Source organism: Stigmatopora argus, chromosome 8 (genome assembly GCF_051989625.1).
Source record: "Stigmatopora argus isolate UIUO_Sarg chromosome 8, RoL_Sarg_1.0, whole genome shotgun sequence".
Classification (NCBI taxonomy): domain Eukaryota; kingdom Metazoa; phylum Chordata; class Actinopteri; order Syngnathiformes; family Syngnathidae; genus Stigmatopora; species Stigmatopora argus.
Window position 1 is genome coordinate 4,925,940 of NC_135394.1, and position 20,369 is coordinate 4,946,308.

Sequence of the window (20,369 nt, forward strand, 5' to 3'; positions counted from 1 at the left end):
CATTTTGATTGCTAATGTAGCTGAGCAAAGGTTTGAAGCATTTTGTCACTAGACACCTCAGTATATTAAACCCTGGTTCAAATCCATACATTAGTCACCATTTCGCTTTAAAAATGACGATGACTGCAATGAGCTGTCTTGTTATGAAATGGTCAATAACATTAAATGTCCATGACAGATAAAAAAACATGCAATATCTAATCAAATCATGTGCCTCATCCATGTAATCCTCACACCAAATTGTATTGCTGCTGTTAAATGCTGTACACCGATTAAAGTGACAAATCTGTATTTCTCTTTTGTCACATTTATCCTAAAATGCTTCATTTTAGGGGTAAACAATAATGGAAAAAAGCTAACAGTGCGATATCTATGCATATATGTGTGAAGTTTGCATGTTCTGCCCCTGTTCGCCGGTTTACCCCCCTTGGTCCCTGGGATTGGCTGGCAATGAATTCAGTGTCCCACAGCATACTTCCCACATTTAGCTGGGACAGGCTCCAGGACCCCCAAGACCCTTCTGAGAATAAGCAGAACGGAAAATGAATGAATGAATTTCAGACTATTTCCAAAGTTTTATTTGGTTCCTGAACCCGCTTAGCTAAATGAGTTAGGCATAAAGAATGCTTTGATCGTCTTTTAAGCTTCTTTTCTATAGCCATGAGGAATCAAAGCTGACTCAGTAGTCATCAATGGTGTCTTTCTTTGTCTGCTATTCCGGCTGGGTGTATATAGATGGAAAAATGTTAACAATAATTACTCTGTGCCTCTGCTTAATTTGCTGAATCCCCTCTCCAACTACAGTGGATCAAATAATCACACAGATTAGTTAGGTCCTAGCTGTCAAATGGTGCTGAAGTCCCGGAATTTATATTTTGGGCTTGCAATTGTGCCCATCGTCATTTCTAATGGACAGACTTTAGCTGAGGCTTTGATTATATAATGATTATAATTAGAATCTAACTCACCAAGGCACCGGCACAACACTATGCTAATCTCACGCAAACATTCAACTCACAAAAAAATAATTAAGTCCTAAATATGAGTGACTTGGAAATCAAACTCTTTAATTGCCTGAATTTACTTTACTAATAGCTGATAACATGATGTCTGGACTCTTGAAATTGGACATTTGACGTCATAACAATCCCATGACATTTCCCTCACTTTGCATTTTAAGGCACTTTACAGTCTGACACAGTTTATGACAATCACCCCAATGTCATCTTTGTAACTATTTGACAGTTTGATATTTGCCTATACACTATTAGCAACTATATTGGAAAAGCTCATCCACAGGAACAGAAAATTAAACTAACCTGAAAGACAGAAGTACCTCCCCTGTGTGGTTTTCACAGGACACAGTTCTTAAGTGCAATATTCATTCTGTTGTTCTTGTGAGTTCATTAGAAATGCCTTCCTCTGCAAGGCTGGCAGTTGCCCACCCTGCTAGGAGGAGCCCTGTTTGCTGCACAAAGGTGGCTATTCATTCTTCTGTCATCATCATCACCACTCGCTTATTCATAATGTATAATCTCCACATGAGAATATTCCATTGAGCCTGAAGGAGAATTGTTCGTGTGTCAGTTGGGCATGAAATGGATTTGCCACAGTTCTGGTGTTTCACACCTGAATACATACACACAGCTCCTATTCCCTTTTCCCTTCATCAGAGTTGCTCATGGTTTTGCAATCTTCATTCATTCACTTTTCCTAATCGCTTATCTTCACAAGGGTCGCTGGGGCCAATCTCAGCCAACTTCAGCCGAAAGGCAGACTATACTCTAGACTGGTCGCCAGACAGCTGAGACAGAAGACCATTCACACTCACAATCATACCGTCACCAGCGGGAATCAAGACCACTCCTGCTCGCCCTGAAGTTAGGCGGGTGAACTACTACACCATCAGGTGGCTCAACAAGTAATTTAAGTACTAAATTACCATCAATTCCTTTACATAATAGACATATGTAAACAGAAATGAATCAGTGAGCAACTCATTTTCTAGTGGCATGCCCTGCTCGTGATGCCTGGTCGATCACAGAGAAGAATTTCCCCCCGAAGGCTTGTCTCTTATAAGCTGGGAGTAGTACAGATGTAATTGCCTCAAGTCCTATGCTGTAAATCTTGCTCAAGAGTGTTAGTGCTATCTCTTGCCTCATAAAAATTCAAAACATTACAGGGCCTGTTGACCTCTATTCACAAACATGTCACGCAATGTGGAAACTCAAAAACGTTGCCCATTATTACCAATTAAAGCAACAGTTGGAGACCATGAGAGCTCGGCTGCGTGGTTTTTGCAAAGGTACTTAGGAATTTGACAGTTTGTTTAAGGTTTGCACTGTATTGGAATTAAATACCTGCTGGGCTATAAAGTGGTATTTTTAAATGCAGCACCAAAATCTTGTAAACTTGAGTTAAGCTACACTACCTTCCAAATAAGTGTGTCTAACCTACAGAACAAAATCAACATCCTATTTTAGTTTCTGTGTGACCTAGGGAGGTGAAGTACAGTGGTACCTCTAGATACGGGCTTAATGCGTTCCGGGACTGAGCTCGTATGTCCATTTACTCGTAACTCAAACAAACGTTTCCCATATAAAAATGAACTAAAAACAAATTAATTAGTTTCAACCCTCTGAAAAAACACCAAAAACAGGATATTGGATAGGAAAAACATTTTTATTTGTTCTAATTCGCCATCTATTAACAAAGTAACAAATAACTAATGGTTTAATAGTACTAAAATGTGTTTAATAGTACTAAAATTAGACAGATTTTGCGGAGGGGACAGAGAGAGGGGGGAGAGAGAGAGACTTTTTGCACGGCAATGCGCTCCTAACATAACAGAAACAAATTTAAATGAACTTGGATTACAATGCAGACACACTCAAAAATAAATGTAATCTAACCTTGCACTAAACTTCATTCTAATTTTGTTTTAAATTTTTATACCTTTCTTCTCCCGGGTTGGCTCTATTTGCACCTCCTCCAACCTGACTTTCAGATGCAACCTATCGAGGGTTGTTTGCTTTTGTCTTCCCTTCAAAATATTCCCAAAATGATGCTCTCAAGTGTCCTCACGATAGGATAACGCACGACCACTTGCCAATGAGAAGTAGCATATACTCCTCTCGTATTAGCGATCGCTCTGCCATTCGCACTGACTAACGGGAAAAAAAAACACTGAAAAAATGCAAAGCTCCGCCCAGTGCTCGTAGAGACATTACACGAGGGAGTTGCAACCAGAAAGACAGTGGCCATGATGTTCTTATGAGCAGCCTCTCGTGTCCGCTGTATGCTCGTATATCAAAATGTGTCTCGTATCTCAAGATAAATATTTGCTCAAAATTTTACTATATCTCAAATTGCTTGTATTTCGGGACACTCGTATGTCGAGGTATTACTGTATTACAATGCTGTTTAAAAAAAAACAAAATATCAGAAGTAATTTCGTAGTAGTTGTAATTTTTGTTTAGAAGGAAATTCACATTGTTATTAAGAAATGTATCCTAATGCAACTACTTACAGCAATCACTGATACTTACAACAAAGTATTTTAGATAATGGGATGTTATAATCTTATATTATACAACACATAAAATGACTTGAAATTACAGTTAATAGGGATCAAAACACTAAAGCAGTTTAATGACAGGCAGTAGTAGTCTTATGTGATGAATTGGAACTCAATGAAATCATTTCAAGTAGCAGTCTGTTGCCCACAGCAATGAATCGAGGACTCATTAGAATGAGAGTCATGCCACCTTGCTGTCTGCAGCATTTTGCCCTGTCACATTTTAGTATCTCGGGGTACCTCTCTGGATTACTAAGTTAAATACCGCTAAGGTCTTTCTTCTGAACGCACTGTGCAGTGTTTGAAAATGACCTTCACACTGGAAGAGCAGAACAGAATTAGATAAGCTTGTCAAAAAGTCTTTGGTAAGTACAGAAGCAATTATTTTAATAGGAATGCTCTTTTGCTTCCACTGCTGTAACAGTTATCAAGTTGATGCCAAAAAATAGATCCTGAATAATAGTTGAATGTGCTAATTAGATTCTTCTATCACTAATTAGAGGCAGACAATACGGGACTATTCTGAGTTTAGGATAAACCATAAAATAGTTGTTTTGCTGTTGAAAACAGCTGCAGGAAAGCAATTATGGGGCAGCATAGCATCTACCAACTCGGGGCCCTCAATTTACAAACAATCAACTTAGACATGTGGCCACCAACAAAGAAATTGTTCAAATATAATTTTCATGCACTTGTATTCTTCTGAGTAGTCACAACTGTGATCCAAGAAACCCGTTTTCGGCTTTACCCACACCCGTGTGATTCAAGAACCCCATTTTCTGTATTACCTATACACGGTTGTTTTATGGCTATTAACCCTCTATCTTTGTAAGACTATACAACTTTCTTTTTAAGAGTCAAAAACATTTCTCCTGGCAGTAGTCATCTTTCATTTTTATTTGTCTGTACACTTTATGGAAATTCTATCGATACAAAATATAAATTCTTAAAATATACGATGATTGTGACTCATGAATGTATTGGTAAAATAAAAATACGTAAAATGTTTACCTTAATAAAACTATTATATAGTGCAGAGGTCTCCAAACTGGTCCTGGAGGGCCGCTGTGGGTGCAGGTTTTTGTTCCAACCGATCCAACACAAACAGTTTAACCAATGAGGTTTCTGCTGAAAAAAGAAGCACCTGACTGCAATCCACTGATTGCACTTCTAGGATACCAGATTGGTGGAAAGGTTTCCTCTTACCGGTTGGAACGAAAACCTGCACCCACTGTGGCCCTTTCTGGAATAGTTTGGGGACCACTGATATAGTGTATTACATTATTGTAGATAGTTTTACATTAAAAGTTTATGTATCAGAATGACAAAAACCCGGTCAGGGATGTAGATTGCTGAAGACTATCCCAACAGGCTTCAGGCAAAAGGTGGTCTTCCCCCTGAAATGGTACCTAGGCAGGCACAGTGCAGATACGGAAATAGAAAAGCATCCAAAGACAAAATGATAGCAAAGAGCTACGGAGAAATTGCCAAGCAGTTTGGTGAAAAAGGGTCCACTTTTGGAGGAATCATTAAAAAATGGAAGAAGCGAAGCATGATGGTCATTCTTAATTGGAGTGAAGTTCCATGCAAGTTATAACCTAGTAGGGTCATCAACCCAGAACCACACAAGAGGATTTGGTCAATGATCTGAAGAGAGCTGGGACCACTGTTTCCAAAGTGACTCTTGGTAATGCACAAAGACATCATGATTTGAAATCATGCATGGCACAAAAGATTCCCCTGCTGAAACCGGCACATGTCAAGGTCCGTCTTAAATTTGCCAATAATTATTTGGATAAGACAAAGGAGTCTTGTGAGAAAGATTTGTGGTCAGATGAGACTAAAATGGAACTTTTTGGTCCCAATTCCACTGACCGTGTTTGGAGGAATAATAATAATAATAATAATCGGACATAGGCCCTGTCGTCATTATCAACAACAAAAAAGCCTACTTGTCATCACACCCAGAAACTGCGTATGACGAAATTGGTGGTGCTTCTCCATAAGCTGCGTTTACTCGGCAAAAGACCTAAATAAGTGATAGTTACGGACTTGTAATTTGGCATTATGCTGTTATGGATACAGGTCACTTACCTCTCACTGTCTTTCACTTACCTTCAGTCAGCTAGTAGGAGGCAGATCGCCACCCAAACATCTTCTCAGAAGGGAATGTGTGTTGTGTTACCGCAAATTTAGAGTTCTGATGGATGTGGGGAAAAAACTGTCCTTAAGCCTATTTGTCCGTACTTTGTGGGACCTATAGCGTCTGCCAGAGGGCAGCAGCTGGAACAGATTGTGACCAGGGTGGTAAGGGTCCCCTATGATGTTCCTGGCTCTGCTGAGGTAACGAGGGCTGGCAATGTCTTCCAGTGAGGGCAGAGAGCAGCCGACAATCCTCTGGGCAGTGTTAATAATAAAAGAATTAAAAAAATACAGTAAACGTTTGACCTTTGTAATTGCAAACAAAGGCGACTGCACCAAATATTATTTGGGGTTTTCTCTGGTGTTAAAATACACACTTGCAGTTGTATCACACAAATACATGGTTAAAAAAAATCATAAATTGTGATTTTTGGATTTTTCCTTTTAGTGGACATGGACCTACTTTGAAAATTTCAGACTCCTTCATGATTTCTAAGTGGGGAAGTTGCAATATAGCAGGGTGTATGTATGTACCTTTTGAACTCACTGTATTTTTGGCGTATCCAAGCCACGATGTAATGAATCTGTGATAGTTGACCCGCAAAGTGGCAAGATGTTACTGTACCCTTAAAAACCCGCAGGCACGGGTAGAACTTGCAAACACCACAAAGGAAGACAGCAACCTGGGATTGAACCTTTTATCCCTGAACTGTGAGGCAAACTTGCTAACCACTCTTTCACCATGCCACCTCCTGTGACTTACATAAAACTGAAAAACAATGTATTTTTTATCCAATCCTATAATGTGGCAAGAGTATATTTATATGGTTCCAGTCGAAGGGCGTTGTCCAAATTTTAAAGTGAGATCACTGCTACTTCTCATGTCTTACTCTGAAAAGGTGACCCACTCTCATTGTTTGTCCCCTTTTCTGCTTTTCTCACCACCCTCACAGATAAGTTGTTTGGGAAGAGACTACTGCAGGCTGGCAGACATGTTATGTCTCACAAGTCTTGGATGAAGACGGTACCCACGGAGAACTGTGATGTTCTCATGACATTTGCAGGTCAAACATACCAATATTTGTAAAATGTGTCAAATGTGCATCTTTCTTTTAACAATATGTCATATTTTTCTTTAACATTAACCAGTTTACAACCTAAAATACTGTGTTTTCACTTTAGTACAAATAATCTAAAAGAAATATTAATTACAGGAATTCTTGACTACTAATTTTAACTGTAACGGGATTTGCGTGCATTTCTGGCAGTCACCGTTATACATTTTATCTGCATCTGCAAACTAGACTAATTTCGAACAACTTTCTGTAATAACAGTCTTGGAGCTCTGTTTACAACGGCTAAAACGTCATTACAGCCCACTAGAAAAATGACAGGCTACTGCACATGGGAAAAGTTGATTTAAGATACGAGTAAATCGACATACGAGCTCGGTCCCCGAACTCATTAAGCTCGTATCTCAAGGCATTACTGTAAGTATTTGTTAAATCATCAGGCTGAAAATGACCTTTGAAGGTCATACTTGATTCACATTCCAGATCTTGTTGGATAATTTGAAGAAACCCAATATTACATTTTCAAAATATCTCACTAATCCTGCACAATCTTAACTTAAGCATTTTAATTGAGTGTTCTTTTAGAATTTTGAATACGCTCAGACTCAATACAGCCTGTTGTATTCTTTTACTACCTCATCAAAAAAGTGGACTTGAATGATTACCAAAATAATGACAGTCATTTAGAAAGATAAAATAAGATTTCCGCTAAATCCCAAATAACTGTGTAAGTATAAGCATTTAATAATTCAAATTTGGGACAATTTGAGAATTAAAATGGTGACCAGAGAATGACCAAACAATAAAGTTAAAATGACATCAGAATTAGGTGTGAAATTTGGAGGAACATTTGACCTCTTCTTCATGTAGCTGAGGCACAGTTGCAGAAAAAAGTATTTTTTTACTATCCAAAATCCCAAATGAACCTGAGAAAGCAGAGCAGAATGTTTTGTTTGTACATCACTTAACCCCCATCTGCTAGTTCCACACTCTTCGACAGAGTGACAGCATACTCAGTAGGACAAAGGTGAATACGAGGCGCTTAATGAAAATGTTCTTTTCATCTTTCATCTTCCTACAGATACGACAGATGATCACACATTGCTATGGCTACTGAACCACATCCGTCTGGGAATTCCAGAACTCATCATCCAAATCCGTCATCATAAGCATACACACGTCTATGCATTCTTCGTCACCGCCACATATGAGAAGTAAGAACACGCAGAGACTCTTGACTGCTTCTTTTTTAAAATGTATTTATTTTTATAAACTCTAAGTACTGTAAGCGTCTATTAGAGTCCCACTGTCATCTCAAGGGGTACTTTACTAAATTCAAAAGATTGGACTTCACCGTGCAACAACCTTTTGTTTGCAAAATGTAGTTTTAATCATGGTTTAAATCGTAATTGCAATATCTATCAATTACAGTACGTTGAGAGCTCTAGTCATGGATGTTTGAGAGCTTATTGAAAAAGGGGGCAAATGAAGTACACACGTATGCGAAAAAACCCAAAGTAGAAATTTCTGCTGGGTTTTAAAATATGACAGAACAGTACAGTAGTACATATGCTGCTGATGATTCATTTACCGTATTTTACCCACTATAAGGCACCCGTTGAATAAATGTCCGATTGTAATATTTGTTTCAAATATAATGCGCACCGGATAATAAGATGCAGCAGTAGTAGTAGTGGTGGTGGTGCTAGTAGTAGTAGTATAGTAGTATTAGTTTTATTATGTTATCCATTAGATGGAGCAGTGGTAGTAGTTAGTAGTAGTAGTAGTAGCATGGGGTTGTGTTATACATCTGCTATATGGAACTGTAGTAGTAGTAATATTTGTAGTGTTTAGGAGTTGTGTTATACATTCGCTATATGGAACTGTAGTAGTAGTAGTAGTAATAGTAGTAGTGTTTAGGAGTTGTGTTATTGGATAACTTTATTCATCCCGTATTTGGGAAATTTCATTGTGGCAGTAGCAAGAGGGTGATTAGACAGAACAACAAAGCAAAAGTACAAAGCAAATCAAAGTAAATGGGATCAGTGAGAATCACCAAATCAAATCATTAAGACAGAAAAGCAGCAAAAACACAAAACGAGCAAGAGTGGACGGAGCTACCGCCGCCGGCTGCCACTTGAACGGCGCCATCTTGGTTGCGGTAGCTAAAATGGATACAGACTCAAAAAGACGTTGTAAAGTTGGACATTCGCTATATGGAACTGTAGTAGTAGTAGTATTAGTGTTTAGGAGTTGTGTTATACATTAGATGGAGCTGTGTTAAAGGGCACTGCAGCGTGTTTTGCCGCAACTTTTCCGGTACAAATCCCACGCAATCCATCCCAAACCAGTCAATTTCTCCCTGAATCAGTCACGTGGTACGGTGCTTCATGATGGTTTGAATGTAATTGCTTACGTCACTGCATTATTTCTCGACACCCACTAAGGATCCTGCGTTCATTTCACTCATCTCTAGTTATACTGGGCTTTGGTTGTCTTTTCTGAATTCATCTGGGAAAAGCGCTGTAATAAATGGATGAATGTCATAGCCAATGTACCTCGTTCAATTCTTTATTGCTGGCATTCTCTTTTTCATGGCTCAAAAATTTATTTGGTATTAAACTTAGTAATATTTTGATGTTATTTTTTTCATACGGGAGGTTATCGTCCTAATTTATCATGCCACTATATTTAGCTGCAGCTTGTAAGCAAATCATCTTTCAAGCTGCTGTGATGTCTCAGCACTCTGCTGTTCACCTGGTGACTGTTTAGCTGCAGGATATTCAAAGTGTCACTCTGACATAGCACAGCCCGGTTCAACTCAGATCTCAACTCGGTTCTTTCAAAACTGGTCACCATATGAACATATCCACACTTACTGCCACCGCGCACTTAAGTGCATATTGAAAATAAAACCCAAAAGGCCAGATAGCACGCACTGTTCCGCACAGTTGTCATGGCACACTCTCAGTCAGAAATTGGATTTAAAGAGGGATAAATAAGGAATAATAAAAGAGGAAAGTATACCGATGGAATGGCTGAGGATAGATGAAGATAATAGAAAAGAAAGAAGGCATGTGAGCTAATGCAATAGGCGACCAGAGGGACCACTTTCTGAAAGTGTACCAGTGGGCTTTATATGAAATGGAGAATGATTCCTGTTTGACCCAAGCTAATGTATGTCTCCCTCTCTTACTCTTTTACTCCCTCCCTCGTGTCCTCTCTCATACCCTCACCCGCTGATGCCAGTGAGATCGACCTACATTCCGTCGGAGAATTAAACCCAGAAACAATCCCGTCCTTTCAAATTCACCTTGTGCGTTCACCTTTTCTCGTGGAACATTTTTATCACTGTTTTTTTTTCAAAATGTGAAACTTGTAATTGAGAAGCAGGCCACACCCTCCACTGGCCAACAGTAAGACACATGCATGTAGAAAAACAATTGCTCACATTCACATATAATAAATAGTCTGCTTATCACGTTTACTAATTTGGAGAAGAAAAAAACGGTTTGAACGGTTCCGGTGCTAAAACACCTAAATGTTTTTTATTTAAAAAAAAAGTGCACATATGTTGTTAAAATATTTTTAGAAATTAATACATTTGAATAATCTTTTAGTAGTGATAACAATAATACAATAAATTTGTCGACAATAAAAATACAGTAAAAGTAGCATATGCCATATAGAAATAAATGAGTGAAAAAATAAAACCAACATCATATAAAAAGAAACGATAATGTAAAAAATGATATATACTGTAGTGTGGATCTTTGTTGGCCAGGGGTACAACTTGAATGCCAGAAATAATTTGTAAAAAGATTGCCAACACCTAATTCATCATTGTTACCACTAGTAGCTTTATTAATTTGTCTTTTTATATTGCAACTTTAATCTTAATTTTAATAGAACTATTTGTCACTGAGCTAAAACATTTAGCACATAGCAGCCCATCATTATCTTTCTGTGGTTTTAATTGTAAAAATGTACCTTTTATAAGCGCTAACTGAATACATACTTGACCTTTTAGGGTTTAAAATTAAAGAGAAAGCATACCTGTCAACTTCTACGTTTTTCCCGTATTTTATGTTATTTTTTGATCATTTCAAATTGTGTATGCCGTATAACAACTTTTATACAGGATTTTTTTTAAGTAGGTTTTTGTAAAACCGATCTAGTTTTACCCATTTTGGCTCTAATCCGAAACGTCTCGGTCACTGGTAGCAGACGAAAACGTCATTGTCGATTGCTAATATTGTCATGTTTTAAGAATGATATGCACACGCGTATCAGTCACTTATGCCTTTTCACTCTATAAATATATAGCGCGTCAGCAAGCAATGTACCCCGACAGTCAAGCTGCCAGCGTCATACAGCAACATCTACAGAATCTTGAATTTAGTGCATACAAAAGGCGGACCGACTGATTTAAGTGCGCCCTATGTGAGGAAATATGTGCTGCGTTGCATTTGTGCGGTTTATTATTTATCACTTAATAAGGGGAATTGCAATCATTAATAAGGGGAGCAAATGGCTGAGGTTGACAGGTATGTGAAAGTAAGTTTTTAGGACCATTTTGGTGGAAAGCACTGCCCATTTGGCACGCCGTTTCAGCACTAGACCTCACTCCACACCCCTTAAAGCCACACATAACATATCATTGCAAGTTATATTCTTTAATATTCTTTTATGTCTTCTTATGATTATGACAATGACAATTTAGTGTTATTTGTCTTGATTATAACATGTTGTTAAATTCTCACATAACGTCTTTGGAGGCCTGAAGATGAGTGGCATTTCATTTTTTTACTGGGAAAACTGATTTAATTATTAATACATGAGCAAATTGAGTCAGTCATCGACTGAAATTTATACAAACTTCCAATGCTCAAAATAATGTTCTTTTTCCCCACAATTGGGTCATTTTCACAAAACCTACTGCATGCAGGCCATGACAAATATTTAGTGGAGAAATTTGAGTCAGAAGCACACTTTCTGAGGCTTCTACTTATGGCTTAGTTTAACATGAATAATTTTGGTTTTGAGAAACCTGTATTGCTATCACGTTACCCACTAAGCTGTGCCACACAAGCTTATAGCAACCAAGCTATAATCCGTTATAGTTTTAAACACACGTCACAATATTGTTTCCCCATGAGCCTAGGGGTGCACAATAGATGGGTGTTGCTGGCCCACGTAGGCGTGTTTACTTCATATATATGGATATAAATGTGAAGAGGAGAGGTGTGCTGACAGCATGGAGTCAACAAAGGATGTGCGGTTCCATTATCACAGCTGATTTCAGCCTTTATGAAGGACAGAGGGAGAGAAGGGAAGGATGATAGGATAAAAGGGGAGGAAGAAGATATGAAAAGGATGGAGAGCCTGGGAGGGTGAGGGTGGCGGGAACTCGAGTGATGGCGGTAGAGTGGTGAGGTTGAAGGGATATTAGATGAGGAGAGCGGCTGATGAGGATAAAGCACCGTAGAGCTGGAATGGGATGACTTTTAAGACTATGAAAGACAATATGGCAGTGTTCGTAAGGCAAATAGGAAAAAGCACAAGCACTGCATGTGACTGCAGTGCACCCACTTGTCGCTACTCATAATCAGCACACTCAAAAAATTATTTGGAGTATATTATTATTAGTAGTATGTATATACATATATGTATATGTGTATATATTAGATTAAATTAGATTAGAATTTTATTTCATCCTGTATTCGGGAAATTTCTTGTTTGCTGTAGCAAGACAGACACAAGACACACAAGACATTGTAGACCTAGGTAAAAAAAACTGGAGCCACACTCAGGAAGTCCACAAGGTGGGGACTTTCTGAGACTGAGGTTACCACACAGTCCCTCAGTAGTCTGGAGGTTTTAAAGATCAATCTATATCAATGTGATAGACCAAAGACACATTGAGAAAAAAATGGTTTTGAAGCTTTTCTGTGTTTTACAACAGCTTGTTGCGAGGTGCGGAAGAGATGGGTTTAAGAAAGGCGGTGAAACACGAATTTGGAGCAGGTACACGGAGCTTCTCCTGCGAGGAGGACTACATTTATGAGAACATTGAGAGCGAGTTGTGCTTCTTCACCTCACAGGTTAGTTCACCCTGGTGCCCATCTGCAGACTTGCACCACAATATTTTCTTCTGCTTTTAGGAGAGGCAAAGCATCATTAAATACTGGCTTGAAAATCTACGTGCCAAACATGGTGAGGTGCTTCACAATATCAACTTCCTGGAAGGGCAGCCAATCAGTAAGCAAGTCATTTACATGATATAGCAAATAAATAGTTGGGTGTATTAATGAGTTTGTCAAAACCTTGTTCCCAGTCCCGGAGTTGAGTGCACGAGGAGTAATCCAGCAGATGTTCCCTCTCCATGAACAGCGCGTCCTGAGTCACCTCATGACGTCTTGGGTTCAGGCTATTTGTGAGAAACAGCCCTTAGGTCAGTTCAAATCACAGACAATATTGGTGCAGCATGACACGCAAGACTGATTTCTATTTGCTTGCTTTGCATTGTTTACAGACGATATCTGTGACTATTTTGGTGTGAAAATAGCCATGTATTTTGCCTGGCTGGGTTTTTACACCACTTCCATGTTGTACCCTGCTGTCATCGGCTTTGTATTGTGGATGCTCACTGAGTCAGATCAGGTGAGGTTTCAGAACCAATGATGGCAACATAGGCAGTCTATTGGAATGAGATAATGAAAAGAAAGAATTAGTCAAAAATTTCAGTGTGAATTGATTTTTTTCTTTTTTATCGTCCTGAAAAATAAAATACTTCACTGCCTATCCTTATCGTGACACGACTATACAGTGTATGGATATACGTATATACTGTGTGATTAGATTTTGCAAGGTATTAGTATAATCGCTTTATGCAAGGGATACTCCACATGACAAATTATGCTTATCACGGGTACCAGGCAAATAAAAGTGGACTGACTGCTTTATTTTGGGTCTATCAGACAAGTCGTGACATCTGCTGCGTGGTCTTTGCACTTTTCAACGTGGTGTGGGCCACCTTGTTTCTTGAACGCTGGAAGAGGAGAGGTGCCGAGCTGGCGTATAAGTGGGGAACTCTGGATACGCCCGGCGAATCCCTGGAGGAACCACGTCCTCAGTTCCGGGTCTGAAATATTCCATCTCGCCGCTGTCTTCTCCATTTGCCCTTGTCTTGAAGGCCTGTCTTTATGCCCGGGCAGGGTGTGAAGCGCTGCAACCCTGTCACAGGATGTGAGGAATTCTACTATCCGCCTTGGCGGAGACGTGTTTTCAGGTGGCTGGTCAGCTTGCCCATCTGTCTTCTCTGTCTCTGTTTTGTCTTCCTGGTAATGCTCATCTGCTTTGAGCTCCAGGTCAGTCATCCGTCATAACATTCACCTTATTCAGGTTCATTTTAATGTCAGGTTCATTGTGCAAAAGGCCGCAAGCCATATCACTGGGCAAATCTACTTTTTACAAACAACTAGTGTATACACTCACATATTGACCGATGGAAAATGTAGTCTTCCAATTTTTACATTGGTTTTGGAATATAGGAGGAAGACAGGGCACCCATATGTCATTACCTGAAGCGATAAATACATCAATATGATTTTTTTTTTCTCTGTACAGGAGTTTGTAATGGGAATCAAGGAAATACCTAGATTGGCCCGCTTTATTCCTGAAATAATGCTTGCTATCACTGTGACTGCATGTGATGAGGTGTACAGGAAGATTGCCTGCTGGCTCAATGACATGGGTAAGAGTTTATTTTTATTGGCTTTGTATTGATTGCTGTGTGAAAGGTAGTGGATAAAATGGAATAAATATGAATATATTAAATTGCAGTACAACAGTCATTTATAATACACTATACGCTGTTTCTACAGAAAACTATCGACTCCAGAGTGCCTATGAGAAAAATCTCATCATCAAAATGGTTCTTGTAAGCAATCTTCTACTTCTTTAAGTCTATCAGTACAGCCTGATTTCAGAATGTTTTTGTCTTTCTCACTTTGAGGACATGTCATCTTCTCCCTCAGTTTCAGTTTGTAAATTCATATCTCAGCCTTTTTTACATTGGATTCTACCTCAAAGACATGGAGCGGCTCAAAGAGGTAGGATAGTAATTACTTTGAGTCGGGTATTTATTGCATGCTACGCTCGTCTGTCGAGACGCAGGTCCATTTATTCTGTTGACTATTTTTCTTTTAATTCACTCATTACTTATTTATTGTGCCGTTATGTGTTCAAAAACATTTTTTTAAGGTTAGCACGAGTGTGGTGGTTGCACACAGGAATATTTTGCTTGGAGTCCCAAGGCATGCGAGCATTGCCACTGTTTTTCTTTTAATAAAAAAAAAAAAAAAAAAAGTTTTGTCCATTTGAATTGAATTGAATGCTTTTATTGTCATTATACAATTGTAATGAGATTTAAAGCTTTCAAATTTGTCAAATGTCTCAGCCTGGTTCCTCCTCTTGTTTTTTTTCAGGCATGAAAACAAATGTGATTACAAATGAGAGAATAAATACCGCTAAGATCAAAAAGAAAACCAGTAAAATGAATCAGGCAAAAAAAAAAAAAGTTCATATTTTACATGAGTTTCCAACTTCCCTGGAATTGTTGTTACTATATTGTCATTAAATTCATAAAAGTGGTTCAATGGGCCAATAGATAGCAATTTGTGGGTGGTGTATGGAGGGTTCATAAACAGGCTTTGAAAACAATTTTGAACACTTTTTGATTCATTACACCAGTGGATGGTATTATCAACTTAGTGCTTAAACTTCAGACCTTAACATCATTGTATTATATATATTATATACATACGTATATATATATACTTTTTTCACTTGGAATCTGTTTCTTCAGATGTTGGCCACTCTGCTCATCATACGTCAGTTCCTTCTAAATGTGAAGGAGGTGCTGCAGCCTTACGTGTATGAGCGCCACAAGCTGGGCGAGCTCACTTTGCGAGCTCTTTGGGACTTGCTCCTCTCTGTGCTGCTAAAATATGCCAGACTGGCTGCTGGAAATGCCCACGCCTCACCTGCCGACCCCGCTATGCCAGGATCTGGTCTCAGGGGCACCAGGCCTTGGGTCGGCCAAACAGACAAAAGGTTAACTCGAAATAATCAGTTACTCTACACACTTACACAATGCTAAGGACACTACATTTTTATTTAGAGCTGGTCAATATGACAAAAATTGTTATCACGATAAAACAAAAATTATCAATCTATCGATAATTATCACGATAACTAGCATCTTTTTTGTTTCAAATTTGAAACTTCAAATGTCTGATTAATTAAATACATTACCTTCCTCCTTATTCAAATATGAAAGTAACTGTTATCTTACGTTATAAGAAAAGAAAATATGAAATATGATGGTTTTAAAAAGTATTTTCCTGTTCTGTTGTGCAATAAAGATAAGACAACTCCCTTCTTACATTGTGAAAAGTAAAGAATAAAACCTGCAGAAATTTTGACAGGCATCTTTATTTTTAAAAAATTTGCCTTCAAACCAAAAGTTGCTGTGCAATATGAAATCACCATTGGCAAGGAGGCTGGTTTTAACTTCACAAAAAGAAAAAAATATACCTCACATATGGCCATTTACAAAATAATAAAATAAAAAAGTTGGATGAACTTAACCCATTTTTTAGATTTTTGCAACGTATTTAGAACATTTATATAAAATAGGGAAACACCTTGTTATCAAGTAAGAAAAATAATTTCAGGCTGTCCACAAATGAGGACAGTGGGTTAAGGACATTTTCAATAAGGCTGCTCTTTGCGCACAGGTATTCACGAGGTATTTTTAAAAAAAGGAAAGAAAGAAAACGCCTGGGAGAATTCACTTGGATCTTTTAATGGGTCGACTCGGGTTTGTCCTGCATCCCATAATCGCTTATTTTGGCTGTGTTACTGTTCTTTTGCGTTCATGCTCCGTGTTAGCCTCTATTGCTAACATACTAACATGGCTCCTCATCCTCCTCACATTGACCTGGAACTAGTGTTCATCTCGCAACAGTGCCACTGTTCTTGTTTTTTTTAATCTCAAGTTTTTAATATTATCGTTGACAAAAATTATTATAATTATTGTTTTGTCGCCCAGATCTACTTTTATTATAGACCCTAATTCACTGACTATAAGGCGTACCTAACTAAGTTGTACACACCAACAGGATAGAGATATCACATATAAGCCGCACTGCACTACGAGGCGCTCGCTGTCTGTTGTGCTATTTGTATATACATACCAAAAGAAGTGCATCTTATTTGACTGTAAGAAATCCATACATTAGCTGAACGTTAATATGTTCCCGTGGGATCAAAGCAAGGGACAAAATCACGGGTTATAGTCTAAAAATCACAGTACTTGGTCTATAACACTATCAAGTACAATTCAAAATAGCATTCCAGGAGCCCAACTTCAAAAATACAGTTTGGATCTGCAACTTAAAATAGCATGGGAGATAAAGTATTATGTTATTTAGTTTTTGTTATTTGGTTGAGTAAAGCTTAGAGCTGAGAAAAAACACAAAATTGAATATCACATGAGATATAATGTTTTTTATATTACAGTTTTGCACCGAATCTAGGAAGGAATTGTCTTTCTGAAATATTATAATTAACACATTTTAAATATAGTAATAATTATTTAAAATTTGAATACTAAACATTAATAAATGAACTTTTCTTTGACTTTCAAATGTAATCCTAGATGACCTGTATGAGACTAACACGCCATGATGCTTTTAGGTTTCTAAATGGTTCAAGGTCCTAAATGACAATAGTCTGTCATCATTTCAAAACAGGGAAAAGAAGTGTTTGAATGGAGGGTGCGGGGTGCCTGATGAGGAGGAAAGTGGCGAGAGGGACGAAGCTGACAGCGGGCGGTTCAGTGAAGGAGAAACCGAGGATGACGGTCTGCTTGACTGCGGCTTGAAACTGAGGAAAGTCAGCTTCATAGAGAAGGTACGCAGATTTCTGTCACTTTCTGTTCAAGACCAATGTTACATAAAGTTCATTAATTCATGTTCCGTATCGCACATCCTCGTAAGAGTTTCAGGGGTTGCTAGAGCCTATCCCAGCTGCGAAAGGCAGATTACAGCCCAGAATGGTCGCCAATCAGCCGTAGGCCACACAGAGACACAGTTGACCATTCGTAATCCCAATTATGCAGCTACCAGCGGCAAACCAGCCCGCGCCTGCCCACACGAAAGTCAGGCAGGTCAATTACTACACCATCAGGCAGCTATTGCTTCCTAACATGTACCCTATTTTTTGGGGTATTGAATTGAATTGAATGCTAATGAGGTTTAAAGCTTTCACCACATAGGGCACAAGTAACAACAAACGGACAAATAAATAAGTATTCCGAGTGAGGTCCGCAGTCCAGGATGAGGTTCCGTCTGAAGTCCAGGATGAGTTCCATGGTTTTTGGAGACGTTCAGCGCCAACTCTATGGACGCAACAACAAACAAGCAGACACATAGAAATCAATGTACAGTAGAGATAAATAATCACTAAATAATCAATAAATAAGAAAGAAATAAGTCGTCCAAGTGAGGTCAGCAGAGCGGAGCGGGCTTGTTCCATCAGAAGTCCAGGATGGGTTCCAGGGTTTTGGCTGAGTCTATGGACGCAACAACACACAAGCAAACTATAATGCGCACCATCAATGAAGGAGTTTATTTTTGTTTTTTGTAAAGGTGCATTAATTAGTGCCTCAATATATTGCTGCTGTCATTTTTTAAATCTTTTGCAGCATTCTTATTATTTCTTAAATGATTTATATGTTTTACCGCTATATTTTTGGGTCTGATGATCTCTATGATAGAGGTTTGTTCACCTGACTGCCATGTGGGAGGCTGGGGTTCAAATCCCAGTTGGGAAACATTTTCCGTATATACATATATACATACATACACATATATTATATATGTATATATATGTATGTATGTATATATGTATGTATATATGTATGTATATATGTGTGTATATATGTATATGTATGTATAAATGTGTGTATATATGTGTATATATATACTATATATGTATATGTATGTGTGTGTATATATATATATGTATATATATGTGTGTATATATATGTGTGTGTATATATATATATATATATATATATATATATATATATATATATATATATATATATATATATATATATATATATATATATATATATATATATATATATATATATATATATATATATATATATATATATATATATATATATATATATATATGTGTATGTATATATATATATTATTTTTTTAATCTTCTCTCACATTACAGTGAATACAATGGCAGGGAATCTTAGTGATACATCGGTGGCCATAATGTTTTTAATTGCCTTTTTTGCATTTTGTTGTTTAGATGGAGAGGCGGACGGGATGTAGTGGCCACCCTTTGGACAATAGTTTTATGGAGGAAGGGAGTCCAACAATGGCAGATAAAGGAATGGAGCCGCCCTCTGTGTTTTCAGTGTGTGATGATGATTTCGATAACGGCATCCATGACGTGAAGGAGGCAGCTGGGGGAGGGGTGGCATGTGCAGCAGAAGGAATCAACTATGCTGCAGCCACCTGCACCACTGGATCTGCGTCCAGGAACGAGAGCGGCACATCATTGCGAAATCGGAGACGAGGCCGCAGCACCGAGCGGCCCGATACCAGAACAAAGAGGGAATCGTGGATTGACCCTCCTGAAGTGAAGGAAAACAACATGCTGACTCCGGCAGAGATAGAGAGCTGTATGCAGACTTATATGGTAAAGGGGAGCAACTTTCACAATATTTCAGTTTTTGTTTTTTTCCTTAAAACTGGGATAGGCCTTCCTCTATTTACGAGTGATTCAAATGGTGAGTTTTACATGGCAGATAGTTTTGCGTTCTTTGAAAACGTTCATGTTGTGTGCAAAGGTATGTTGTGACCGTTAATATGGAGTTACAACAGACACCACTTTTGCAGGACACTTTCAAGGACTACCAAGAAATGTTTGTCCAGTTTGGCTACGTGGTGCTGTTCTCCTCGGCTTTCCCTCTGGCTGCCATGTGCGCGCTTATCAACAACATCATTGAGATCCGCAGCGACGCCTTCAAGCTCTGCACGGGTCTGCAGAGACCATTTGGTCTCAGGATTGAGAGCATCGGCCAGTGGCAGGTTAGAACAAAGAACTTCCAAGGGTCCTCTTTAAAAAAATGTTTTATATCTGAGAGGGTCTGTATGTGTTCTTCCCTCCTGCTGCAGTCTGCAATGGAAGCTATGGGTCTAATTGCCATCATTGTGAACTGTTACCTGATTGGTCAGTGCGGTCAATTACAGCGGCTCTTCCCTTGGCTCAGCCCTGAGATGGCCATCATCTCCATTGTCATCCTCGAGGTACAAAGACAAAAATCTACTTCAGCTACCGTATTGTTCGGACTATAAGTTGCACCTGAGTATAAGTCGCACCAGCCAAACATACACAGTGAAAAGAAAAATAACAGATATTGATCACACTGGAGAAAAGTCAAATTTTGGGTGGTAAATGTTTTGTTTGATGAGAAAGTA

The 20,369-nt window shown here is 38.5% G+C and overlaps 1 protein-coding gene across 3 annotated transcripts in view; it reads left to right on the forward strand.

The window, feature by feature from the left end:
• Positions 1-20,369, forward strand: part of ano8b (anoctamin 8b) — a 35,054-nt gene that overhangs the window by 7,983 nt on the left and 6,702 nt on the right. For 2 of the 3 annotated variants that reach the window (XM_077607665.1, XM_077607666.1), the window contains exons 2-17: positions 6,673-6,783; positions 7,874-8,006; positions 12,758-12,896; positions 12,957-13,053; positions 13,130-13,246; positions 13,328-13,455; positions 13,773-13,934; positions 14,010-14,162; positions 14,422-14,548; positions 14,679-14,734; positions 14,832-14,906; positions 15,662-15,909; positions 17,613-17,772; positions 19,195-19,587; positions 19,788-19,979; positions 20,067-20,198. In XM_077607665.1, the coding sequence (XP_077463791.1) occupies positions 6,673-6,783; positions 7,874-8,006; positions 12,758-12,896; positions 12,957-13,053; positions 13,130-13,246; positions 13,328-13,455; positions 13,773-13,934; positions 14,010-14,162; positions 14,422-14,548; positions 14,679-14,734; positions 14,832-14,906; positions 15,662-15,909; positions 17,613-17,772; positions 19,195-19,587; positions 19,788-19,979; positions 20,067-20,198 (2,423 nt within the window). Of the gene's footprint in view, positions 1-3,807; positions 3,943-6,672; positions 6,784-7,873; positions 8,007-12,757; positions 12,897-12,956; positions 13,054-13,129; positions 13,247-13,327; positions 13,456-13,772; positions 13,935-14,009; positions 14,163-14,421; positions 14,549-14,678; positions 14,735-14,831; positions 14,907-15,661; positions 15,910-17,612; positions 17,773-19,194; positions 19,588-19,787; positions 19,980-20,066; positions 20,199-20,369 lie in introns of those variants that run through there. The other variant, XM_077607667.1, reaches the window with a different exon arrangement.